General features: G+C 39.5%; 2 protein-coding genes across 2 annotated transcripts in view; one reads left to right on the forward strand and one right to left on the reverse strand.

The window, feature by feature from the left end:
• The first annotated feature begins 8,940 nt into the window (after positions 1–8,940).
• Positions 8,941–16,294, forward strand: txndc5 (thioredoxin domain containing 5). Its single transcript, XM_074693295.1, has 10 exons — positions 8,941–9,202; positions 10,240–10,392; positions 10,843–10,948; positions 11,031–11,127; positions 11,796–11,911; positions 12,199–12,285; positions 12,886–13,038; positions 13,503–13,585; positions 13,776–13,905; positions 14,573–16,294. Exons 1-10 carry the CDS (start codon positions 9,018–9,020, stop codon positions 14,693–14,695), a joined length of 1,233 nt encoding a protein of 410 aa, XP_074549396.1. The 5' UTR covers positions 8,941–9,017; the 3' UTR covers positions 14,696–16,294.
• A 2-nt stretch (positions 16,295–16,296) lies between these two features.
• Positions 16,297–27,526, reverse strand: part of bmp6 (bone morphogenetic protein 6) — a 56,572-nt gene continuing 45,342 nt past the window's right edge. The window contains exons 5-7 of the mRNA XM_074693293.1: positions 21,774–21,850; positions 19,581–19,691; positions 16,297–17,862 (exon numbers count right to left, since the gene is read on the reverse strand). Coding sequence (XP_074549394.1) covers positions 17,713–17,862; positions 19,581–19,691; positions 21,774–21,850 — 338 coding nt within the window. The 3' untranslated portion in view covers positions 16,297–17,712. The remainder of the gene's footprint in view (positions 17,863–19,580; positions 19,692–21,773; positions 21,851–27,526) is intronic.

Genomic DNA, 27,526 nt, shown 5'->3' on the forward strand with positions numbered 1-27,526 from the left:
ATTTTAACGTATCCTACTTGGTTTAACCTGTTCGCTTAATATTTTATTGAGATGCACTTAATAGAACATCATGAAACATCAAATCTTATTTAGAAGCAAAACGATGTGTTTACAAAACATATATGCAGACCTCCAAAAGCTTGTTGAGACATTTGATTTGGAAACTTCTCAGCTGCACTAAAAAGAAAACATCTCTTTTACATATTTAGAGTATGACCAGCAGATTGATATAACATACATGACAATCCTGCAAGTGAAGCTAGTGTCAGGAGATGACAGGGAACACAAGAAGCAGAGGATCCAAGTGCAGATTCAAATGATTTAAAAAAAAAAAAAAAAAAAAAAAAAAAGCGTTATATTCTTATTTAATAAAAGTCAAAAATTCAAAACAGGAAATCCAAGAACTGTACAAACTCAAAATTCAAAAGGGAAAAAGTCACAAGACACAACAAGCAGACAAGGAAGACAAGATGACAAACTGACAGCAACTGAAGAAAACACAGGGACTACAGCCATGTAGCCGGGTATTTGGGAAATTGCATATATTTTTAAACGTTACGGCCTGTTGTCCACATCTTTTACATCATCAAAAACAATGTTTTCTGAAAATTCCAGTCAAGGCGAAGATTTTGGGAAACTCTGTTTTCATGGTTTTGTGAAAACGCCGTCTGTAGTTCTCAAACGTCACAGCTGAACAACGGAGGTTTATTCTGATTGGATGGCACCAGTTTCACATCTAAAAAACACGGCCAAATATGGGTTTGGCATGCTTCGAGCCGCACTGTAGACTGTATAATCAATGGCCGTAGTCTCCCTGACGTCTTCTGTCTGTTTCTGAAACAGACTTTTGGAGCAAATTCCGTGATAGCAGCCATATTGGAAGTGACAGGGCTTCGAGTGCAGCCATAGGGCACCCGTCGGTCACATGAGCTGAGCTGTGCCTCTGATTGGGCAAGCTCATGGTCTTAATATCCTCTGAACTGCTCAGTTAGAAAAAAATCCACCCCTGTGCAGAGTGTGCCAATAGTAAAATTAACGATTCAGACAGGAGACGTTTTTTGAACCAGGTTGTGAATAGGTTTATTCACTGCTTGTTTTGTTTTTTAAAATACAGCAATCAAGACAGAGAGGGTGGTAGGAGGAAAAACTAAACCACACACAAAGGGAGCAGAAATCAGAACCAAGGGAAAACACAACACAAGGATCACTAAAGTTATATTAAACAAAAAGTCAACACATGACAGTTAATTCCATGTTTGAAAATAATAATAAAAATAATAATAATAATTCTGCAGAAATGTATTTCCTTTCAAACAACTTCAATTTTATTTGCATCTGTCAAAATCTGACCTGTTTACAGCTTGTGTGTTTTTCCAGGAAAAGCAGCAGACCCTTTAAGTACAGAGACCTTGTGGAAAAAGATGGTAATCCCAAATAGTGGATATCTCAGGGGACTTGGCACTGCTTTAGTCATCCGGCTGGATCCAGTAGAGAGCAGCAAAACATAAAAACAGGTGATTCAGCAAGCGTTGTCATGGTTATGCACCAACATAATAACCTTTCCACCTTCATTTTCACTTAACTAACCTCTTTTTTCCTGCCCTTAGTATATAATACTATTAAGCAGTTTCCACCCCTCTTTCCTTCTTTTGTCTTTAGTGCTTTTTCCTCATTCGCTTCTATTTTTTTCTTTCTCACACTCCCATACTCCCCCCTTTAGCTGCTTAGATGAAAGGACAAGGTGTTTTAAGTTTTCCAGGTTTCTGACTTTATTTCAATCATGTGGGAGAGCCCTTTCCATCTGTCTTTTCCCAGCACAGGTGCCTGCTGCAGTGGCTGCTGTAAGTCGTCTGCAAATGACATTGGTTCTCCTCCGTTGGTCACATCCTGTGTCCTGGATATGATACCGCCATGAGTCTCTGAGTTCCCAATGGAAACACGTCTGACTTTGGATTGCAATCTGCTCAGCTGTGGGAAGACAGTGTTGAAAAAAATTTCTTCAGAAGACTACAAGGTAATTCCCATAAGTTCAGTGACAGAATTAGATTTAGTCGGAAATAGCTGCTGTTTTCTCTGTGTTTTGATTGGCAGCCATAAGAAACTGACCTTAATTTGAAAAAGATACTTTTCTAGTGATGTGGGCTACACATCTGTTACATGAGAGGGCGGATATTGCTTCTGTGATTTGTTTTAGATTTATGATGTTCTGACATAAATTACTTTATACACTTTTATGTTCACTTGTGAAAGTACTGCAAGAGTTTATAAACCTGTCAAGGCATCATTTTAGGGAAATGTGTCATATTTTTCAGTGGGGTTAGGTAAGAAAAATGATTTAACAATCATTTCAATAACATCAATAACATCAATAATAATCATCAATCATTCAAATAAAGATACAGCATGGGTTGGACTTTCTTCTCCAGGGTGACCCAGCTTGGCTCCTATAGAGGCCTTTATTTACTCTTTTTGTCTGCACTTATTTTATTTTTATTTTTTTAACCTTTATTTTACCAGAAATAATCCTATTGAGATGCAAGATCTCTTTTACAAGGGAGTCCTGGCCAAGACAGCAACATAAGAAAGTTTCACACAGGTAACAAGACAGAGACAGTAGACAGAAATAAATCAACAATACAACAAGCTCATAAATTAGCAGTGTTTTGCATTAAAACAAGCGCACAGGTTCATCAGATGATCCATGATCCTGGTTTTAAAATAGCCCAAGCTAACATGATTGGACTTCTATCCATCTCTTTAAATTCAAACTATCCACATCTTCAGTGTGTTTTTTTGACTTCTAAAGTTTTCTACAATACAGTGGCAACATTTAAATATCCTTGAGGACAATAAATGAGCACTTTGAAAGGTTGAATTCCAAAGTAACCGTAAAAGGTACTCAGCACAAGCATTGGGCGCCTTGAAATAAAAAAAAAAAAAAAAGAAAAGAAAAGAAACTTGGGCCATGCTGCACCAATAAAAAAAAAAAAATTACTTTCAGCTGACTGTAGTGGCATATTTTTGGTTGGCACCTGGTAGGGCCACTCAGGTTTCAAGAGAACTAACTTATTTATATATTTTTAAAGATAGCATACATTATATATATGTGTCATCAAAAGTGAGTCCCAGTGGGTAATAGTATGGATATAATATGTATAAGTGTATAATATTAAAAGTGTCTTTAAAGATCCCTAACCCCTCTTATTGGATGTTTGGAAAGCTACTCAGTTCAGTCACCTACTGGCTACCTGCCATCCTTATTCTCAGTAGTCTAAAATCAGGCCTATCGAACCAACACCAAGCAGGTACAAAAAACCAAAGAACTTACAAAATTATCCCGATAATACTGACAGATCTTTGTTGATCTGAGCTTGTTGGTGCTCCATGGCGTACAGCAGGTGTCCTTTTCTACTACTGAGACTTATGGTGTCAAAGCCAACATTCATGAAACAAATATTTCCTACATTAGCATCTTCAACAACAGTGATGATGATTCAAGTAAAATGGTTACTGTTGGGCAGGTGGAGTCAAGCAGGTCCACAGCAGCATGCAATCATTTTGGCATCGGCGAGTGAAATGTACTTAATGGGTAAAAGAGCTGCTGTTTGTAAACTGATCAGATTAGTTTCTCTTCTTTGAGAATTATTACTGGGTATCATCTGCATAAAAATTTGAACATGAATTTTACGTCGAAAACATTTTTACGTTGTTAAAAAGTTTGACATAATAGAGATACAGAAACAGTGAGATGTCTTATTTGAGTCTTGAACACATTCAGCCTGAAGGACTGGATGTTTTATTCTTACTGGAGCTGATAGAAAAGTCTACTGAGACACATAGTGAAGAAAGCCTTGGCACTTTGCTTTGAGTTATTGCTCACTCACTGAACTTAGCAGCCCTGAACAATATCTAACAATAGCATAGATTTATTTTAAGCCACACATACTGCTCTCCTCTGTTATTCACTCTCTCTCAGCTCTGACTTTCAATCTGTTGCCACCTGCTGACTCTTGCACTCACAGCCACTAACTTCAGGCAATTGAGAAAATAAACAGAATGTCTTCAGGTCCCCAGGGTCCATTAATCTTTCTTTTTCCTATTACACCATGCTGGAGCTGTCTTGGCAAGGTGCCTGGCCATCAACAATGGGTAACCAGTAGACACCCACAACTATGCAGCCCCCACCTCCCTGAGCAAAATGTAAAGTGTGTCAGCAGTAATTTGGTCATATTTACCACGGCTACATGAAATGCTGAGATTAAATAGCGATGTGTGGTTATTGGCCTACCATGGTAACAATAGAGCTCCACTGGGAGAGAGGGGCATGTGTGTCAATGTTATTTAAAGTGAGCCAAAGTCAAGGAAAATAATCTCATAGATCATTTTTCACCTCAAATTAACTATAAAGGCATTTGTGTTTCATCGAGTGAGCTGTGGCATGAATGTGGGAGTGTAGTACATGTGGGTCATGAGTGGATGTCAAGGCCATATTTTGATATAATTGTTCAAATAAACTTGAGTGGGTGGTAGCTCTCATACTGCTGACATCTTCTTGTGAGCATAGCGGACATATCAGAGCAGGAGTATGATCATAGCAAGAATAACAATTCAAGCAAAAACACTTTTGATGAGAAGCAGAATAAGTTCAAAAAGGCAGCACTCAGCACAGTTCCTTCTGCGGCACACATGGTGGTGGGCTTCTTTGACTGAAGAGATATTTTGAGAATTATCACCACTTTCACTGTATTTACACACATGCATCTGCTCTGGTACCGGAGTAGCTAAAATAAATGATACTACTAAACTGATTTAAATCAGAATCTTTCCTAAAGTAGGTTATAGGTTTTCCTGCCTTGCCTTTAGAAACAGAGTAAAGAAAAACATACAACAAAACTGAATCTGCCTAGGGTCTGCAACTTGCAGCTCTGGAGCCTCAGCTCTTTGACTCCTTTGCAGTGGCTCTTTGCAGCCTTAAAAAAACATTATTGAAAGTGAAAATATTCTATTTTTCTTACAAAGGGCAATGATGATTAAATACACTGACATGAAATGAAACCATGTGTTAACATTCTGTTGAACTAAATATGCATCACATCTTGCAACAAAGCCTGCCAACATTCTAATTCACTAAGTGTAAAATCAATAGCCCACCAAGTTTCCATACACCTGGAGCTAACTTCAAATTTTACATCCCTTGTAAGATAACTAAATCTACAAAAAGAAAACTCTTAAAGGAAATTGAGATTTTAATTCTGTGTGGATGAAATCATTTAACTGCCAACATACAAACCTAACAAACATGCTTGAGAAATGGCAATGAAATAGCACACAACAAAAAATGCTGGGTTGAGCAATATTATCAATGTATGTTATTGAACTCGGGTATTCTTCTAAAAAAAATTGAAAATTTGCATTTTTTTTTACATTCAAGATTGCTGGAAATTTTTTGAAAATTCTTCAAATTTAAAAATATATATATATATAAATTTGGGAAAGTTTTTGGAAATTTCTAATTTTTTTGATTTTTTGCACATTTCTGTAATTTGAAAATTGTTGGAAATTTTGCAAGTTTTTGAAATTTCAATAAAAGGATTGAAATGTTTCCAAGTCTTGGAAATTTCATGACTTCTATAAAATTATTGCAGTTTTTTTTTTTTAAACCGCATTTTATAGAGTGATTACAACTTTGCGGCATCATAAAGATACACATGCATTTTGACAGCAGGAGCAGGGTTTAGCTATATACATTCAGACAAGTAAGCATTCAACCTGTTAGCTGCATTAAAATGTACAGTGTTTTCTGTGGTCAGTTGTCAGAAATTATACTATAAAACAGAGGCAGCGTCCGTCAAGTTTAGACGCTTATAGAGTAACCAGTTTTTTGGCGTTTAAAGCAACCATGCTAACTGGCGACTCTCAGCCTGAGGTATCAGCGATCACTGGCTGAGAGTCACCAGTTAACAGGGTCACACTTTACACTGAAACACCAGCAACATCTGCGGGTGTGTTATTAAATGTGCCGTCTTTATCTAACCTCAGTTATGCTTCAAATTTTCTGACATTTATTTACGACATAAGAGAAAGAATCAAGTTGTAGAGTGCCATTTTCAAAGAAACACTTAACATTTTGTCCAGTTATTTTTCTTGGATGTTTTGAGGCCCCATCTTGTGTGTTCTGGTTGTAAGCTATAGCCTTCCTGTAGCTATTTAATGAAAATGCTCTGCAGAAATGACAGTCTGTTTGTGGTGACCTGGAACAAAACTCATTTGTTGACTAAACTGGAAAGCCAAGGGAGCTTATTGAATTTAGCAAAGTCATAAATTGCCAATCGACTCTCCAGTGTGGCAGCATGGGATGGGCGAATGAAAGGGACTGGCCTGTGCAAAAGAACCCATCTCATCAAAACCGCCACTCGTCATCCCTGTGGGGAATTCCATACCAATCTAGACCCCCATGCGGTTGCATTTAAGACTGCACTGCTGAATTCTGATTGCACAGATACCTGGTAATACATTTCTCTGCAAGCCATGACATTTATTTAACATTTGCAAAAACAAATAACCTCCACCAATACTACAGACAAGACTGTGATGAAACTAAGTACACATTGTGCAACATTCAGTTGTGAGTCAAAGAAGCCACCCTGTGTCATGAGAAATGTTCTGGGTTCTTTACAATATTCAAAGGGTTAAAATATATACAGAACAAAATTGTCAAAAGACAAAAACTTTTTTCTCTCTTTTTTCAGGGATATAAACATGTTTATTCCTGTTATAAAGTTATGCAATTTAAAAAGATTTTCTTTAAGGACTGACTCACTTTTGGAGCCAGCCTCAAGCAGACATTCAAGGAACCCTGCACTTTCTCCTTCAGCAGCTGCATCCAGCTGTTCTCCTGGAGGAGACTGCTCCCAGATTGAGACTGACAATTTCACGGTGGATAATATGTTAAAAAGGTCAAGCTAAGCCAACATGATTTGCAGTTTGGAGCAAGTCGCACATTAAATACAACTACTACTGCTAAATGTTGCACTGTTTAATTGCAATTAACAGGTTTAAAGGATGCCAATAATGGTTATATGGCTGGAGATTATGTAATGTGACCCTGAAGTGGTCGGTCGTTGGTGTTTGCCATTTTCATAACTTTATAGTTGGGACCCATCTCACAGGAAAAAAGTATAACTTCCTCTGAAGAGAATGGCAACCCTTTGGATGTGTCATTTTTTCTAAAAAATTATCTACAAGAAGGGTCACATACAGAAGACAAGACATCCCTTCTCTTCTCAAAAAAAAAAAAAAAAAGTTGGAGATTTAAGACCGAGAGGATTAGAGTCACATCTTTTCAATCCAAGGAGGGAAGAAAAGGAGATTTTACTGAATGCTAAAACTGTTTGCGTGGCAAATGCTAGGAAGTGAAATATAACTGTTGATGGGAGAAGCTACAGGGGTGAGGGTTTTTTTTGCAATGAGAGGTGCCCTGAGGAAACAAAGGCTTATACCTTTCCTTACTCTTGCAAGTGTCTGAGGAAAGCCCCTGTGGCTCCCCGCTACTGACAGCCACCTCCTTTTAGCCTTGAGGTCAATGCGGCCTCATTCATGTCTGTGAGAGAGTCTGAACACCTCAGTCTGTGATGCATCTTACTGCAGACACTGTGCATGGAAGGATCATTTTCACCTAGTTCCAGTTTATAGCCATTCAAGAAGTCTTGGTTTTATTGAGAGCTGTGACAGTCTGGAACAGTGTTCTAAACTGCACCACGGAGCTGCTTTGGTCACCTCCTCCATCAGTTTCCATGCTGTAACCACTTCCTCTCCTCTTCCCACTCTTCCTGTTGTCTAGATGAAAGGAAAAAGAGGGATAACTTAAAAGCAGCAGAGTACATGTGAAGGCTGTCTCTTTTTAGTTCCATGAAATCATGACTTTATTGAAAGGGATAAGGAGGCAGGGATTTGCCAAAGAGCTGTCAATTCGTGCAGCCAGCAGGTACTTGCAACTCAGGAAAAAGACACACAAGTACACACCATCCTGTGGATAGACACACAATTTATACCTGCTGTCAGCTATTACGAAAAGCTACAGCCCCCATGGGAGGCAAAATTTACCTAACCTAATAGAAAGGATTAATTATATTTGTCCAAAATGTCCTCACTCTTAAGCATCATTTCCGTAGCTGAGGGGCAACTCTGACTCATATCTGACCAGCACTGTAAAACTGCCATCTGCAACAACACTGATGTGATACCTGTACTAGTGTTTTAAGAGTTTCTTTAAAAACTTCAAGACTTAAGTTGTTTTTACTTGGCTGCTTCAACTTATTACATATAAGTTAATTACTGAAAACACTTATTTACCATTTAGTGATGTATAAGTAACTTGGTCATATAAGAGCCACCATTTTTTCCTTCGAGAACAGTGTTAGGTAAGAGGAACGCTTTGACAATTAGACTATAATTTATTAGGGTTCCTTGTTTAGTTTTCGTTATTGATGTGTTAAAACTGACAGTATGTGATATAAAGGGAAAGTGTTTCTAAAAAGGAGATTTTTTCTTTTTTTTTCTTTCAGTTGCTTTACTCCCTCAGATCCCCTTCTTTGTGTAACTATATGATCCTAATCTCACAACACATAACCAAATAAAAAATGTTGGAAATGCCATAATATGAAATGCTCATCTTTTTATTAAGATATACGTCAAATCAGTTGTTGAGGACATGGTGCACAATGTTTTCTTTCTCTAAATCTAGAGTTTAGTGGAAAATCCTCTTTCTTTCTTACCACATAGGCTTCCATACTTGTTAGAGCCTGTCAAGTTGGATTAAGTTGTAAACGCTCTTGGGTTGAAACAGAACTACACATCATCTGCCTTGTTTGTCTATCTGCAGTGACATACGCCATTTGGCAGTAGCTCATCCACAGTGTTTATCCATCTAACCCGGGTCTGCCAGAGGGGCGTGCACGTCCAGAGTCGGTCTTTTCACACCAGCAGGGACACTGCTCACCTACTGAGAGAGATCCACCATGGCTTCAGCACTGAATTGCACTGCCTCCATGTTGTGTTTTGTTTATTTTTCGTTACTGTTTGTTGGTGTGTTTTGCAGCGCTGATGCAGATGAAGATGAACATGCCAAGCACACGTATACGACGGAGATGTTTAACGAGGCGGTTCCCACTGCACCCCACTTTGTCATGTTCTATGCTCCATGGTAAGTTCATACGTGTCGTTTTTCTATAGAAGACGTGTATTAAATGACTTCGCATTGACATCTGTCCTAGTAGAAATACACAACTGTGCATATATTATATGTGGGATACGTTTACCGGTAAGTTGGCAACCCACTAGCTGCTAGTCGAGCTATTGGGCTAGTTAGCAGCTTCATTTTGTTCAAACGGTGTAGCTAGCGTAGCTGCTAACTAGCATTGCTACACAGTTAGCTGAGTGCAGTTTGGTAGACACTTTGGAGAAAGGCCTCTGAGACAGTAGTTCACTAGCTGGTGACATTAAGCTGAAAACTTCTTGAAGGAACCTCGAATGAGTCACAATACATGAAAAATAGCGTAACACCCAATTTCTCAATGCAGTCCGTGCTTATAAAACTAAATCAGAGTGTGCGATATCAGAGCTGTGCTTACGTGGCACGCACTGATTGACTGTTATGTCAGAGGATGAACACTCAGGATTCGCGCGCCCCAAAAGTTCCTTTAGGGGGCTCTGCATAGCTACCAGCGTTTGAGGGTTTCTAGATCAATGTAGTTGTTTCCCACTCATGTTTGAGATATGAAAGCAGATAGCATCAACCGAGGGATAAGATAAGATCAGAAGTGTATTTGTTTTTGCTTTTAGAGCAAGCAAAACATGCCAACCATACACGTGAATCTTTCTGCACATTTGTATCACACCTTTTCCAAATACTTAGATTGTCATACAATGGGAAGCTGTACAACTACTCATCATTTTTTTAAAATTATTTTCACTGTCTTTAACTCACATTGTTTGCAAATACCAAGAATGTAATGCCTCATAGAAACCACTCTACCTCTGTAAACACTTTGTATCAACATCAGTGCATGCAGTTCTACATCATGAAATAAGGTTATGAAAAGCAGGGTGCAAATAAGCTTTCAACCCAGATCAACAAGTTTTTTAACAGATGCATTCAACCATTTCTGCCCAAACTGGTTAAAGCTGTAAAAAACTATCTTTACAGTTCTGTCTGTTAATTTGTACTATTATTTTATTAAGGTGCGGTCACTGCCAGAGGTTACAGCCAGCGTGGAATGAACTGGCAGACAAATACAACAGCATGGATGACCCACCAGCGTATGTGGTAAAAGTTGACTGTGTCCAGGATACAAAGTTCTGCTCTAATACCCATGGAGTCAGGGGCTATCCCACGTGAGTATTTGTCACACTATGTCTTTATTGCATTACTTAGTACTGGTTTGTTTGCATGGATTGGGTCTCAAATAGTGAGATCTAAAATCTGGGATCAGAAAAATACACTGACAAATAGAAAGTCAGGTAAAATAGAAAACCCCCAACAAAGTCGTTGTCATAATTGATTGACAGAAAAGTGACACATTGACTTAGTAAGTTAAATACTCTAGTATCTCAGTGTTATTCTTGTAAACCTTTGCTGCTGCCAGCTACGTTTAGACCTGCACACACAGCAGTCACATGTAAATGAATGACAGCACTTTGACAATAACAGTTAACTTAATGGTGTCCTTAAGCTTGTAATGATGGTTAAATAATTTGGTTTAAAGTTTACCTGTTAAGTCCTGGGTCACTGACATCATGAGCAGAAATTCATCAAAGTCTGAATCATTTTTTTGTTGCCTTTAGGTTAAAGTTGTTCAAACCTGACCAGGAGGCAATTAAATACCAGGGGCCCAGGGATCTTCAGTCCTTGGAGACTTGGATGCTAAAGACACTCCAGGAAGAGCCTTCAGTGAGTATTTATTCCATAAAATTATAAATGTGAGTGCAAAGACTGTTGTGTTCATGGGTTCGTGCTTTTCTGTGTCCTTCAGGAACCTGAAAGTGAACAGGAGCCTCCTAAAGCCCCAGAGCCCAAACAGGGCATGTATGAGCTCACTGCTTCTACCTTCAAGGCCCACATAGCCAAAGGTAAAGATGCAGGAGAACACGTGCAGTTGATGAATGCCAGCACGGTCTATAGTACACATATAATCATTTGTCTCTGTCTCCTGTATCAATACAGCTGCATCCTGCTCGCAACAGAACATTATTTGTTTTTTGCTTTTTCAGTTCAGTCACACTTTCAGTTTCATACTGTCACTGTTGGAGGATAAAAACACCTTGTTGCTTTGAGTGTAATAGCAGACGTATAAACACTAGCCCTTTAACTTTATTCCACAATGCTCATCAACCCACAACAACTGTAAGACAGTCATCTCCTGTCACCTCAAGTTTCTGGATTTTCCAACAGAAATCAACGGTGCTTGTGTTGATTTTGATCGTGTAAATAGTGGCCGTTAGTCGGCACTGAAAGTGATTTTTTTTGTGGGCAACGAAGACAAATATATGATTTCTTGTTTTGAGACAAAAGTTGAGACATTTTAGACGTTTACATTTTTTTCTTGTGGTTTATTTTTATTCACTGTGAAAGTGAATTTTATACTCTCACGTTTCTACGGTTACTGCATGCTTTGACTGGACCTTCTGCGTTCCCCTTCCTAATTTTCTTTTCCTTTTTATGTTTTGTTGATATTATACGGTCATAGTAGGACGTGTGCATGCTTTTCTTCTTATTTTCTCTTTTGTTCTTGCTTCAGGAGCTCATTTTGTAAAGTTCTTTGCCCCATGGTGTGGTCACTGTAAAGCCATGGCTCCAACCTGGGAGCAGCTGGCCACTACCTTTGAGCACTCTGATGATGTCAAAATAGGAAAGGTGAGTTCCTACAGTTTATGATCCCCTTATGTTTAATACATAGTGAATAATAAACAGTGTACACTTAGTCAAAGAGAATACAGGGATGTTTTAAAGGTGACTGTCAGTGCAGTGTTGAAGCACAGTTACGGTTCAGTATCAGGATGGTCTTCCTGTTACATGCTGGGTACAAAAGGATGTTTGCAGACAGGGTTATTAAACAAACCTCCTAAGCAAATTTGTCTGGTTGATGTTTGCATTGCAGTTACTTTTTGGATGATTAACACGTTCATATGTAAATGCTGTAGGTGGATTGTACTCAGCACTACGAGGTGTGCTCTGATAACGGTGTAAGAGGGTATCCCACACTGCTCTTCTTCTACAATGGACAGAAGGTAAGGGGAACTTCTGTTGTTGTCCTGCTCTAGACTTCACATCTTGAATGATCTCTGCCCGCACAGTCATCCCACTCCACTCTGCTGCCATGTTTCTGACTGTGGCTCATTTTAAAACTCACAGGGAGAGAAACAACCCACGTGGTGTGAAACTGATATAATGAAATGCATAAATTGTCAGAGTACTGACATATAAACCTCAGCAATCACGGTCTGATGTTTGAATTCCCATCAAAGATCTGAGTATGGATATGTTACCTATCAAATTGATTAAAAGGAAAGAAATAATGATTTTAAAACATGGAAAGAACAACAACACATACGATTAGAAACTTATGGGACATATTTGAGTCCTAATTGAAAAAATGATGAGCACTGATATTGATAATCAAACTGATTAGCAGAGAAAGTGGGTGCAGAGCCAGGGAGAGATGGTTAAGAACATAAACATAGAATTATTCAAGGAGAGGGAAAAAGAAATTATCTTCTTAGTGCCAGTTGTTTCTGTTGTAGCTTTACATTCTTCCCATTCTGTTACATTTTATTCTAAATTTCTGTCAAAATAAATGGTATTTGGTGTGTGTGTGTGTATCTTCTTAGACCGAACAGTACAAAGGGAAAAGAGACCTGGACTCTTTTAAAGACTTTGTGGACAACCAGCTGAAGGCTGCTGCCACTGAGGAGCAGGAGGAGGAGCCCAGCGAGGAACCAAAAGCAAATGAAATCCCTACTGAAGAGCCAGCCAAAGAGGAGGTAATCTTTTTTTCCATGGATTTTTTACGTTTTGATATATTAGTAATGATCTCCAATGTAGAAATCTGTAAGGCTGATTACAAAACTACATAAGTATTACGGCTGTTATATTTATGAATGCCTCAAATTGTAATCTGCTTTACATGAGCAACTGTGAAAGTGGAGCAGAGGATCACTTCATGGTACAGCACCTGCATCAGCTGTCTATGAAGTGCAAACGTACATATTGTTTTTATCACGCCTAACAAAGAACAACAATAATGAGGAAGTAGGAAAAGGTTGTGAAACTGCTCTGAATTACCAAAAGGTTTAATCAGAAGTAATGTTGACATGATGAAGGATTCCTCTGCATAGCTATCTGGTACATTAACTAAACAGTCAGCCTTCCCATGGGTAGAAGATTTCTCCTGGGTTATATTTTCTAGAGTTAACTCTAAATTAAATGTTTTGTTTCCTCACTACAGTCTGCAGTACTGACCCTGACAGAGAGCAACTTTGATGAAAGCGTGGCCAAAGGATTCACATTCATCAAATTCTACGCTCCATGGTAAGAAGGTCATTTCAAAACTGGAAGCATGAGGAGCACATCATGAGTAGTTGTTTAAGGACTCTCTGTATTATTATTATTATTTTTCAGGCGTATAGATATATATAGTCAAACACTGACGTTATATTTTTCCAGCAATTTCCCTGTCAGTCTTGATGATGTAACTGTGTTTTCCTGCTGTGAACTGTAGGTGTGGCCACTGTAAGAACCTTGCTCCGACATGGGAGGACCTCGCTAAGAAGGACTTCCCCGGCCTCACTGATGTCAAGATAGCCAAAGTGGACTGCACTGTTGAGCGCACGCTCTGCAACAAGTACTCTGTGAGTATACGAATGCCATCCACTGAACATGCAGCACTCTGTGGCTCTTTGTCTCACACACCCTTCTGTCAGCTGTTTTATTTCCTCTGGGTGTAGTAATGAATGCCATAAAACAAAGATGATGGTTTTATCACAGAGCCATATAATATTACAGATTTAAATTAGACGTCACAGGCTGTGAAGGCAGATTGAAAAAGTGGCAAAGGAATGTTGGCACAGCTTTGATTGAGTGTTAAGGCGATTATGTAACAGTTTTCACAATAAAGGTTTCCTTTACAGACCTCTTCTCATCTCAATTTAAAGTAGCCTTCAACTTATCAAAGATGAAGCAATGGAAAGTGTCGTTTGTTTCAGTAGTTTAAAAACTTCTGTGCTTGAAACTGCAGTTGCTCCTTGTTTTGGCTTTCCAAAGTAAACTTCTGCAGCCAATCATTAAGCCAGTTTGTCAGCACATACACAACTCTGAAGTGCTGCATCAGAGGTCAAGATCCACAGCTTGGTATTCTTTTAATCTGGTGACGATTCACTCTAATAAAACATGCCCTCATTGTGTCTTTGTTTACATTTTATAAATTGTATCATACAACTGCAAGAAACTTCATTTCCCTCCACCAAAATGTAGCATTAAAGACAACTGACTGGTATCTTGTTTTCCTTTCCTCTCCAGGTCCGGGGATATCCCACCTTGCTCATCTTCAGGGCGGGGGAGATGGGTGATGAGCATCATGGAGGACGGGACCTGGAGAGTCTGCACAGCTTCGTGATGAGGCAGGCGAGAGATGAGCTGTAGAAAGTGTCGGCACGACGCTCAACTCTCCACCACTCTGCTCAATAACACTGTGTTACCGGCCAGTAGGACACAGCTCTGTCCTACAGTAGCCAAACCTCTCTTTGTTTCTCTCCACTCTGGTTCTCCTCACAAAGGAGCCAATGACAGACTGCAGCAGTCTGATCTCTCTCTGGTCTTTAAGGACGATGTGATTCAATGTATTTGGATGGGAATGTATGTTTTGATGCAGTGGGCCGACCGGGGTTTTGGTTGGATCTGCAAATGAAATGACGTGTCTGACAACCACTTTAGTGGAGCTGCTCAACCAATCAGAACCAGGATTCCTCACACTCCTGTTTATCAATGGAGTGATCATAGAGGATGGATATTTCAGTTTCTGCCTGACAAAAATGATTTGTTTCTGATGCCATTTCACTTTTTTTAGATGCTAAATTTTATACTTGTGATCTGTTGCTCAATCCTTAATGTTGTGGTACTGTCACACAGAAGATTGTTTAGATAATGTCACCCAAATGTGAGTGTTAAGTTGAGGGTACTTTTTATCCATGTCAGCGATGGTCTGTCTGACTTAACTCTCAGGGAAACGCCCTCGCACGCTGAAAGTGGCGATAGATGATTGTTGTCACAGGAGTCTGATAATGGCACATGGACATGTTTATTTCTCTTAATGAAGACGACTCAGCCTTTTGAAATAAAAAGAACCAAACATCACCTTTGTGTGTCTTACCCATTTTCTGACTCCTGCGATAACCATCCCCTTCCTTTACCCGAGTATTCGGGGTCTCAGGCCTGGACCATGTGCCCAAACTACATTTTACAAACACTTATTTGATGCAGCTCATCTGATAAAGAAATGTGAAATCCTCATTAAATGTAGACCTTAAAGGTAACTTAAGACGTAGGGGGAAAAGTGTGATTGCTAAGCAGTTGTGCTACATTTCTTAAGCCTGGCCTATCCACAAGATTTTGAATACTTCAGATTGCAGAGGAGCAGCTTGGCTTCTTGGGCTGGAATGAGGTTGAAATATGAAGTTTTTGTGATCTTGTGCTGAATAAATTAGCCCATACACTGTTCTCTGTGAAGCTGTGAGAGAGGGACAGGTTTCACTTCTTCACTCTGTGGCTGGATCCTTTTATAAATAAAGGCTGATAAAACTGAATGTTCATTGCAGCCTAGGGTCAGATTGGCTGCCTGGCTTCATATCAGCTCACTAAATGCAAATGTGATCTCTTCTTTACCTCTGAGACTGAATCATCTTTGCTGCATCTTTGGTGTTTTGTCTTTACTTTTTGGACTCATTTCATTGTCTGGCCATAACTTCACCACCTGCCAGACGATGCCCATCACATCGCAAATGCCCTTTGACCCAGGATGTGTGAAACTTGTGTACTGAATTGTGTGAGGCACCATTTATACTCTGACCCAGGAACACAAAGAGACACAGCACTATTTTTTGTCAGTACAAATTTTTATGAGTAGCACACGGTCGAAAGAACTCCAGTGACAGAAGTATTATATTCCTGTTTTTTTCCTTGTGAGACATGGGTTGTGCACTGCCCATGCTTTTTGTACAAAAAGAGTGAATAAGGGCAAGTTGTAACATGAGAATTCATAATAAAAATTTAAAAAATAAGTGTTCATTTTGTTCTTGCATCTGTCTCTGTTAATAAGGTATGTGGTTTTTAATAAAAGGTGCAATAAATAAGCGGAGAATGTACAAGTATTTACAAAAAACAGTCTTAACATGATCAAAAATGTAAACAGCAGCTTACCAGAGGTATATTTTGTAATTTATGATTGGTTAGGCACATAAGGTATTTTGATTCTTGTTGGTATTAGTTTTTCAATAAAATATATTCTCTACAAACACTCCATGTCATTCAAAGCTCACAGTAACATGTTCAATTGGTAAGACATTGCCTCTGGACACAAATCTCAGCATAACTTTACCCACCTTAAGAAAGCAAAGAGCTAATTCCAGCGAGCTGGCACAGAAACTGCTCAGCTGGCTGTTTTTGACTTAAATGTTTTTCCTCAATCTCTTGATGGGTTGTCAGGGAGGGAAGCGTTTGTTAACTTTGCAAGAGCAGCAACATGGAAACGGCCATTAGCGGTATGTCGGAGGGATAAGGCTGTATTCTTCGCTTCTTTGGGGGAAAACATCAGTTTAGCCACAACATGCATCATGTTGAACCATCCCAGTGAATCACAGCTCAGCGTGAGCCCAGCAAATATTGACATGGAGGGGATATTTGGAGCAGTACTAAAATAACCTGCGGTCACTTTGGTTCTGTCCGTATTATATTTTAGGAAGGCAAATATGGCTTGAGAAGAAAAAACATCAAGAAAAGGGAATGAAATGTGAAACTGCAAAGTCTAATGAATCAATCATTTGCTTTTAGATTGAGTTACATTTAAGATAAACCATTTTCACAGGCTGTCAGTAATCTTCTCATCTGGAATAACTGGAGCTTGTTCAGAGAATTGACCCACCAAGTTTCTTTGAAAGAGTGGAGGAGGGAAAGAAAGCAGCGCTCAGACTGGTCCTACAACAGCTAAGTTCTGCACCCCCTCCCTTGGTGAGGCAGAGGGTGCACGTCAGTCACACTCATACACTTTCAAAAACACATAATATACAAACTAAAACACTCTGTCTTCTCCACACACGGTCATTCACTCAGCTGTAGATCTATGAAATCAAAATTCACCCAAGAAGGCGAAAGATAACCTGGTGACTGAACATCTGCCAAGGAATGACACACAGATGGTGTCACTTTCTCATTGGCCTCCTCTTAAGTTTAATGAAGACAAATTTTGATGTTGTTTTTGGACTTCACTAGATTACTGGATAAGCTTGCATCGATGATCTCTTAGGGTGGACATTTCTTGCAAGCTTAGAATTTGGGCGGGAAGTTTGTGTCTAGTTGAGTCAACATCTCCCTTGAGTCACTGTTGCAGCTGAAGCCCCTTGCCTTCCCAACATTCAGTCAAACACCATCGGCTCTCCTTGTTGGTGTCAGTGGCAGCCGCAGGCTCGTACCACCATGTTCTTGTACTTCTTTAGTATAACGTTGGAGTTGTCATCGAAGTAGAGCACTGATATCGCGTGGAGCTTGGTGGGAGCGCAGCAAGGCTTCGGTACGTTCTCAGGGTTCATCAGGTGGACCTGAATGGGAAAGCAAACACTCTAAGCATCAGTGAGTGAAAAATAACACAAATCACATGTTTACACCAAACCACAGTATTCAAACTAACAGCAGACTTAGTATACAGTGAGAGTAAAAAGTATTTGATCCCTTGCTGATTTTGTTGGTTTGCCCACTAATAAAGACATGATCATTCTATACTTTGAATGGGAGATGCTTAAGAGGGCACATGTGGAGGCCCGCCTAAAGTATGCCAATGATCACCTCAAAGATGCACAAAGTGACTGGGAGAAGGTTCTGTGGTCAGACGAGACCAAAATTGAACTATTTGGCCCAAACGCAACCCGTCATGTGTGGAGGAAGAAAAATGCTGCCCATGACCCCAAGAACACTGTGCCCACCGTCAAGCATGGTGGTGGAAATATTATGTTTTGGGGGTGTTTCTCCGCCAAGGGCACAGGGCTACTTCACCACATCAGTGGGAAGATGGATGGAGCCATGTACCGTGCAGTCCTGAGGGACAACCTCCTTCCCTCTGCCAGGAAGCTGAAAATGGGCCGTGGTTGGGTCTTCCAACATGACAATGACCCAACGCATACAGCAAAGGCAACAAAGGAGTGGCTCAAGAAGAATCACATTAAGGTCATGGAGTGGCCCAGCCAGTCTCCTGACCTCAATCCAATCGAAAATCTATGGTGGGAGCTGAAGGTCCGAGTTGCCAAGTGACAGCCCACCAACCTTAATGATTTAGAGAGGATCTGCAAAGAAGAGTGGGCCAAAATTCCCCCTGGTATGTGTGCTAACCTTGTGGTTAACTACAACAAACGTCAGACTGCTGTGCTTGCAAACAAAGGTTTTGCTACCAAGTATTAAGTTCTTTAGACTGGTGGGATCAAATACTTATTTCCCTCAATGATATAAAAATGTTTTAAAAATATATTCTTTAAAGTTATTTTCTGGATTTTTTTTTTGTGATATTTTCTCTCTCCATGTTAGAATACATCTACCATTTAAAGTATAGAATGATCATGTCTTTATAAGTGGGCAAACCAACAAAATCAGCAAGGGATCAAATACTTTTTACTCTCACTGTAGGTCATGCATTGATGTATCAGTTCCCATGAAATAAGAGGAAAAGTAACCCCTCATCTTAACCCTTTAGCTGGAATCTCAACTGTTTGGTAGAGCGTCTTTTTGAGTCACTATATCTCATCCAAAATGTTAAACCTTGTCAAACCTGATTGGGTTGTCTCTACAGCTTGTAGGAACTTAAAAAAAAAAAGATCTCTGCTCCCACAACAAAAAAATAATTGTATACATATTTTTCTTGGATGTATTGTTAAAGGGTTAAAAATTAAATAGACTTAATATCCCTTACATTTAAAAAGATTTTAAAAATCTTTGACATTTTTTCCCCAAATTCCCAAGATATCTCCCAATATATTATTTAATCTCTTTTTCTTAAATGCAGGAGTGCCACTTTGAATTATTAAAAGTGGATTAAAAGTTCAACAAATGTTGTTTTATGGCCCAAAAGAGTGCATTCAGCCATGTGAATACAAAGCAATTTTTTGAACAATTAGAAAAGTTACTGAAAAAAAAGCTGCTGTAGCTGTCTTAAAGTCAACTGAAATAGCTACCAAACAGTTCTTTCAACAGGGTTCAAATTTAAAACAACTTTTTCTCTGCTTTTTTATTACAACAATGTGTGTTGCAAACTCCAGTGGAGTTGTCTTACCAGTGTCTGTACGATGGCGTGGTTGGTGGCGTTCATGTGAGCATTCAGGGGGAAGGAGCACTCTCCATCACAGTAGTTGGCTGCGTAGCCCTCTGGAGCGATGATCCAATCCTGCACGACAGGAATGAAAAAACAAAATCTGATTTATGAAACAAAGTTAATGAAACTTCTTTGAAAAAGAATAACTTGTTTATAAGAAAGTTAGAACGGTTTGTCTCTGTTGTGGAACAGTGTAATGGTTGTATCTGTTCCAGCCCACCTGTCTGCTGCAGCTAACCTTGTCTCTGAGGCCAAATCTCTGTTCAAACCCTCTTGTCTGTGAAATCGCTCAGGGAAGCAATACTCCTCTCCTCCTTCCTTCCTTCCACTCTCCATGTAACTGTTTTTTTTTTATCTGACAAACTCAATGCATGTTTTACTTCTTTCTAACTTGTTTTTGTGGTTTTATCTGGCTCACCTTCATGTCTGTGTCAATAATCTCTGCCTCTGTCTTTTTTTTTCCAACACTCTCTGACTCTCTCCTGTTTTTCTATCTAGCTCCCTTCCTGTGTGTTTGTGTTTGCGTGTGTTCGTCTTTCAAAGACAGAGAGAGCTGGCAGTCTCCCTCTAGATGTCAGTGCTGTGTTAACAGCCTCAACAGCTTGTTTGAATGATGTACGTGACTCTGCTCTTCTCTTTCTTTCTCACTCTGTCTTCATAAACACACACTCGTGCACACAGTCAAAGACCTACTGTGGCTCCAAAAGGCTCCTGAAGCAGACCGTTTCTCTTTAAACCATTATTGTTTGGAAGTGTTGGTTTCATATAAGAAGGGAACTAGAAACAGTGTTGAGTTCTTGGAGGTTTAGCATACAAAAGAAGTCATGTACGTACAAGATTGGACTTTGATTTCTGTTTGCACATCAGACATTCAACACAAAGAAGCAGAATGCAATATGTTACAGCCTTATTCCAGCTGGCAGTAGTTACTGAACGTATGACTTGACTTTTTTTTTTTTAAATGAGTTCTTATCTGTGAATCTGCACCAACTTCACACATGACTTAGTTAGCTGTCCCCAGTACTCTCTAAAAGCGCTTTTCAACCAGAACTACCTGGGAATTTCCTTCAAAGAACTAAATGTTTCCAGTGGTCCATTGTTTTGTTTTTTTGCATTTTCACTGCAGTCTGATATAATAATAAATCAGGGATGCACTCCAGAAGACTCCCTCTGTGTTGCAACAGATGTTGTAAACTTAGCATCCCTGACATTAGCTTGAAGTTGTCAGTTTTAAGGGTCATTTCTGTCAGCAGGAGCCAGCAGAGAAGCATTGTGCTATCAAGCAAAATTAAGAACAATGCTCAGTTGTTGAATCAAGTGAATCACAGATGTCTGTTATGTTACTGTGGTTTGTTGGTGAATATACAAGCACTGCAGGTATTCTACTGATCATGTTTAGTGTTGCAGATCTTGTCCACCAAAGTTCCTGGGTTATTGGAAAGTACTATCCTCTGAGCAGGAACTTCTTAAAGGGCAGATAAACTACCCAGGAACTAAATTCAGACCTGGTTCCAGCCATAAAAATGCACAGTTTCCCATGTTTGAAGGGGGGGGGGTTCTGCTGTCAAAAAGCACCTAAAGATAGAAGGTTCCTCGTGTTGCTTTAGCCTCTAATAGCACTATTGAAATGATGTTGTATTAACAGGCCCTTATTTTATTTATTTTTTATTTTTTTATTTTTTTTGCAGGTGCATGTAGACATACATGCAGTATCCCAAGTTGCCCAAGCAACAGCACAGATGTAAATGAAGAATGGAAGCTCATTCTGTGAGCATTAGCTAACAACACAATATTCTTTTAGTGGACAAAAATAAAGACCTGTTTCTGGCCTGTATGCCCAAGATTAGTCACATGGTTATGAACTTGATTTTGTGAAGAGGTCATACAAAACATCCAAGCATTTCCAACACACAGTTTTGCCCAGAAGACTTGTACACACTCCATATAGCAGGAGGCTGGAGCTTACATTGATCCAAAGTGCTTGGTTATATCTTTACTCAATATTTTTTATAATCATGGTTTTGAATTACTTTCAGTTTCACAAGCTACAACTATTATTCTTTAGTGTCTAGCTGTCCATATAAAATGATGAGGGTAGGAAACTATCCCTTGGACTCTACATGATTGGACAGTTAAAAAATAAATAATGCCGACCTGCCACCCAAGCTCTCTGAAGCTGACATAGAGCTCATGTCTTCGGCACGCTGTCTTCTGGTCGCTGCTGTTGTAATCTGCAACACAAACACAGACAGACAAACACACACTTAGGTTAGTTACGTACAGGCATTCATTTGTGCAGGATACTTTCAGGTGCCAAACATAACGTTTCCCGCACTGAGTAAAATGGGTGTCACTGCATGATTGATTAAGCGTCCACTGTAAAACATATTTGGCAAAAACCTCCTTGGTTAAATGATTGTTTTTCAATTAAACCTTCTGAAAGTGACGTGTTACATTCAGAATCTGAAAGCAGCGGGAAAACACAATCCTCCTCATGTAATGCACTGGGTGGAGACACATGTGAGGGTGTAGACCAGAGCTCAGGCCCAAATGCTCATTACAACAGTCACTTTGCTGTACATGCTCCATAGTCATCTGTAGTCTAACACACTTGAACACATGCCTAATTGAATTCATCAACCTCCAAATATTACTTGGCTCCAGTGCAAGTGGTGACACAGTGACAAGTGTGTTTATGGACTCTCCTGCTCTGCAGTTTGAGCTTAATTATCTCTGTTCCACGGCGCAGCAGTGGGGTGGATGTCTGCAGACAGTCCCAGGTAGAGATTGGGTTTTCGCAGTGGAAGAGGTCATTGTTGGCATCAGTCACCAAGTTGAAGTCAGGACAGTGACACCAACTTTCCACTAACATTTCAAGAGCTCTCTCTGCTTTTGGCTAACTTCCACTTCCACCTTCTTCATTGAATTTATTGTAGTTAAAGGTATTTTTCTCAAAATCCTCCCAAAGACAAAAAGAAAAGAGAGGGAAGCTATAGTAATCTTACGTGAAAACTGTAAAACACGCATGTTGCAGAGGCTTTCCTTCGAAGAGATTGTACAGGGGTTTGTTTTTTCTTTTAGCGAGGGTTGTATGAAGTTTTCATATATAGCATTTGCATTAGCCACAAGTGATCAATGTCATTTCAGACCCTTTTCTACATTCTGATTGTATTTTTTTTTTACTTTTAGCTTTGCCACTGGAAATCACTTTGTTTTGCTCCATCAGTAAAGGTAACACATAAAACGTGTCCTCTAATCTGTGTGCATTGATCAGCTGATCACGCCTGCTGACTTTGAAAGAGACAAAATACAACCAAGCTAAAAGATGATAGAAAAAAACTTTCCAGCCATTATTGTGTCCGCTGGGTAATGTACAGCCTGTTTTGCATGATGTTATGTCACCATGAAGATTCAAAGATCAAAATTCTAAATATGTCACTGGCTTGTTTATTGTTGACCCAAACAGCTGATCAATTGACTGTAAGGTGGAAGAATGTTTACATATCAATCCAAGATAAGGAATAGCACTTGAAGCAAAATAAAGCAGAGATAAATTTCCAATTAGAGCATACACCTACACTAACATTATTGTTTTGTTAAAATCTGCTTAAACTAGCGAAATTGTGTCGGTAACGTTGCATCTGGATCGATTCTCTGCCTAGTTTCTTAACAAAAAGGCCGCTACTGAGCCACACCCCTTGTGGCTTACATGGTTATCAGGGACAGGTACCTCACACAACCCCACTTCAGAAACTGAACTTTCCCTGCTGAGCCAGTGTGTGATCATGAGCAAGCCAAGCTTGGTTTCATGGTGGCTCTGTGAAGCCTTAACAAACTCTAAACTTTTACTCACAGTGCAATTTAATTGTAGGTGTCTGTTGGTCTGCATATTCTCACATTGCAAAGTTAATTATAAAACTGTTAACCAACTGTTTTGGCTGAAGAGCTTCTAGCGGTCGTCTATTTTTGTTGCGCTTTTTGTCACACTTGTCATTAGGGTTACAGTACTGGTTTCTGACTCCATGTTTAGCCTGTTAGACTCAGTGCTTTGGATATTCAGACTAGAAAAACTTCACACGCTGCAAGAAAAATCACTTCACAGCTTTGAGCCCATACGCAACTGGGCCTCAAATCCAAAACTGTCATTTGCTACTTTTTCAGATGCAGTCATTGCATCGCCAGCCTGTTCGGTGAAGCTAATTATCCTGTCAGGACATGCGAACATGGTTGTTTGCCTTTCCGAAGCAACACATACAGAGCATCAGTCTGTCTGCAGAGACGGGTGGAACGGCAACAGCAGTTCAAAAATTAGCAAGTAAAAAAATTACAATATTTTTATAAAGCAAATAATACACACATTCAATTATTTCAATGGAAGCAAATTCTCCACATCAGATTTTAAAAAAGGAAAGCGTGTGTGTGTGTGTGTGTGTGTGTCAGAGGGAAAGAGAGTGAGTCATTCAGTTACAGCCACCACCCAGTCATTTTTTGTACTAATTATGAGCAGCAGCCTTGATTGGTCAGTGAGTTAGAGAAGTACTCAAACACACACACACACACACACACACACACACACACACACACACACACACACACACACACACACACACACACACACACACACACACACACACTGAAAAATACAGACCATACGAACACATTTCAATTACTTAAGGCTCCCTGATCGCAGCTTTGTACATCTATCATTTGTTATCCTCAGGCACTTGCAGTACAAAGACAAACACAAGCTTACAAACTCACACACTCACACATCAATTACCAGAAATGTATCTGATGTATCTGTTTAACAGCCAAACCCACTTAGCACCTTATTACAGAGCAGAGCTGTGATTTAGATTCATCATTATCGGTTGCATTTGGATTTCATCATGAAATCTCATTTCATTTTGACCAGACACACTGACCGCTCTGCCAGGACATGAGTGTTTTACCTGGAGGTTTGTCAAATGAAAGACAGAGAATGACAGACAGAAAAGGAGAGTGAGTTGGATTCATCTCAGCTAAACGTTAATAAGAGGAAACAGAGAAAGAAAGCAAAGAGGACTCGAGTGCAGCTTGGTCCTCACACTGCTTTGTTCTTGTAACTGTTATTGTGCAGGAACAGTTCGTGTAAGAGCATCTACCAAACAGCACAGGGATCACCTTCAGTCAGTGTGCTGCACCGATGAGGACGACTGCATTACAAATGACAAATGTTCCAAAAGCATTGTGTAATCTAACGCACTTTATATAAAAAACTGATTTCAGAGCATGAATGCAACTTTGGCTTGAGCTTTTCCAAAACTCTTGACTGAAAATGGAAAACCACTGTTGGCACCATAGACTATATAAAAAATGGATGTAGTCTCACCGACGTCACCTGTCTGTAACTTAAACAGATTTCTGAAGCAAATCATTTCAGTTCGGATCAGCATCAGTTATAAAATCCTGCTCCTCACCTTCAAAGCCCTCCATAACCTCGCCCCGCCATACCTCAGTGATCTCCTCCTCATCAACAAACCCAGCCACACTCTCAGATCTTCATCCTCCCTCAGCCTCAACATTCCCCCAGCCCGCTTGTCCAGCGTGGGACAAAGCCTTCAGTAGCTCTGCTCCCCATCTCTGGAACTCCCTCCCACCGGACATCCGAGATACTGACTCTTTGACTGTTTTCAAATCCCACCTCAAAACCCATCTATTCCGTCTGGCCTACTCAACCTGACTGTCCCCCATCCATCTAATCTTTTAAATCATTTTTCTTTTTAAACTATTATCCATTTTCTTGTTTTTAAATCTGTTGAAATGCTGCTAAACTATGTTTTGTATGGTGTCCTTGGGTGTCTTGAAAGGCGCCTTGAAATAAAATGTGTAATAATAATAATAATAATGATAATAATAATAACGATAATAATAATAGTAATAATAATAATAATAATAATAATAATAATAATAATAATAATAATAATAATAATTATTATTATTATTATTATTATTATTATTATTATTATTATTATTATTATTATTATTAAATCAGGTGGTGCGACCATATTAGTAGATGGGTGGGCTTCAAGTCTCCACACTAACAGCAATAGAGCACCTGTAAGTCATGTGACCTGAGTTGTGCCTCTGATTGGGTGGGCTTGGGACCCTCCTAAACTGCTGGGTTAGAAAAAAATTCACCGTGCCGATAGTGAAATTAGTAATTCAGATGAGAGACTTTTTTCGTACTAGACTGTAAATGTCTATTTCTGCTGTGAAAACAGCTTTTTTGGCTTGGCGTGTTTGCGACTTTATGTGACGGATCCAGTCTCAAGCGTACACTAGGGGAACAGAAGATTTTGGCACTTTAGCATTGTCTCGTATTTTTAGACCAGCGGTTGCTACTTGGTGGACATCAACACCAACCAAAATAGGTAGTCATCCTCAAATCAATGGCAGCCAAGCGTTACATTTTTTCTTTATTTCTGCAGGTAGGGTTAATTGTATAATATCAAACCACAAACAAGACCGTGCTCTGATCCACTCGATTCAGTAATCAAGAATCTTTACCTAAAGGGGTGTGAAGCTTTCCAGTGTTTTAAAGGTTGACATAAATAACAATGTCCATATCTCAATGTGCAGATTTTCAAACTGCTACGTATTCATATGTTGTAGAAATCCTTGAATTGGTCTGTAAACTGCTCAGAAAGGTCAGTTCTAAAATAATAGCACTAGATCTTCCCAAGACTTGCTAAATTGATAAGATTATCACAGATCTCCTATCTGGTTGAAGGCACATTTGACAGGCCAACAGAGGGTTGACCAATCAGAGGGAAGCTGATTTAGAGTGAAGAGCCAGCACCTAAAAACAAAGTGTTTCATACAGAGACTAAAATAAGAGCTTTTAAAACACCAGCGTGACATCAATATAAACTCCTGTTGGCACAATCCGAGGGGCTGTTTGGGGGTTCAGTGTCTTGGCATCACATTTAACCAAACACAGACAAACTAAATGCAGATGAACTGCTCCTTGGACAGAATAAATGATTATTCATTTTTACTGCAGCAGAACAAGAATATGTTTTCTGATGGGACCAGTTAATTTAGCAACAGGGCCGGAAAAGAAAGGCCAGACTGGTCACAGGAGGCGTTGTGGGGTGAGGTCAAATGGTCATCCGTAACCATCAAATACAGTCAGGTGTTTCCCCAGTTTAAGGCTCCTTCCTTTTTAATAGGAAGAGCCGTACGCTGTGTGTCTGCTAATGTGGAAACACAGATACTGTGTCTGTGTTGGTGTACTCTGTGTATTCAGGCTCACATTTGACTCCATGTGGATGCGTGTGTGTGCTGATGATACACATATATACAGGGTCACAAGTGCTTATCCTGTCTGTCTGTAGACTAAATGTTCTGCTAAAGCATTCAGGGAGTATCAGGATTAAACAGATTTACTGTACAGAGGTCTTCACAAATGACTAAACAAGCTGGCTGTAGACTAAAAGCTGCAGATTCAACAGAGTTCTTCTATATTTTTTTATATTAAAACATGTTTTTCCTCACATTGTAAAGGAACATATTCAGTGTGTGGAGTGTTTATGTACCGGAAAATCCCAAGGATAGAGGAAAAGAGCCTCTGAGAGGGCTAAGCTGATTGGCTGAAACACTCCACTGACCTGGTTTGAACTTGAGGTGATGTTTATAGAATGAGAAACTCACATGTAACGGTGGAGCTTTCAAACACTTAACGTATACAGAGATTTAAGAGTGTGGACTGAAGGAGGGTCCACTGGGATTCTAACATCAAGCTTGTTTTTTGTATAACAGCTTTTCTCTCTGAGTCGACTTGACGCTCTAAAACACAGACATACAAACTGGTTTAAAGTTCACACACTAATACCAAACACACACTCATGGACCCCCCTTTGCTT

This window comes from Halichoeres trimaculatus, unplaced genomic scaffold (genome assembly GCF_033239565.1).
Source record: "Halichoeres trimaculatus isolate MK-OKI-2021-1 unplaced genomic scaffold, fHalTri1.1 fHalTri1_scaffold_18, whole genome shotgun sequence".
NCBI lineage: Eukaryota > Metazoa > Chordata > Actinopteri > Labriformes > Labridae > Halichoeres > Halichoeres trimaculatus.

Bases quoted from the DNA above. Each gene is read 5' to 3' on its own strand.
- txndc5 (XM_074693295.1), top strand. From the start codon at position 9,018: ATGGCTTCAGCACTGAATTGCACTGCCTCCATGTTGTGTTTTGTTTAT. The intron at 13,039-13,502 runs GTAATCTTTTTT...TCCTCACTACAG, and splicing joins AAGAGCCAGCCAAAGAGGAG to TCTGCAGTACTGACCCTGAC. The intron at 13,906-14,572 runs GTGAGTATACGA...TTTCCTCTCCAG, and splicing joins CGCTCTGCAACAAGTACTCT to GTCCGGGGATATCCCACCTT.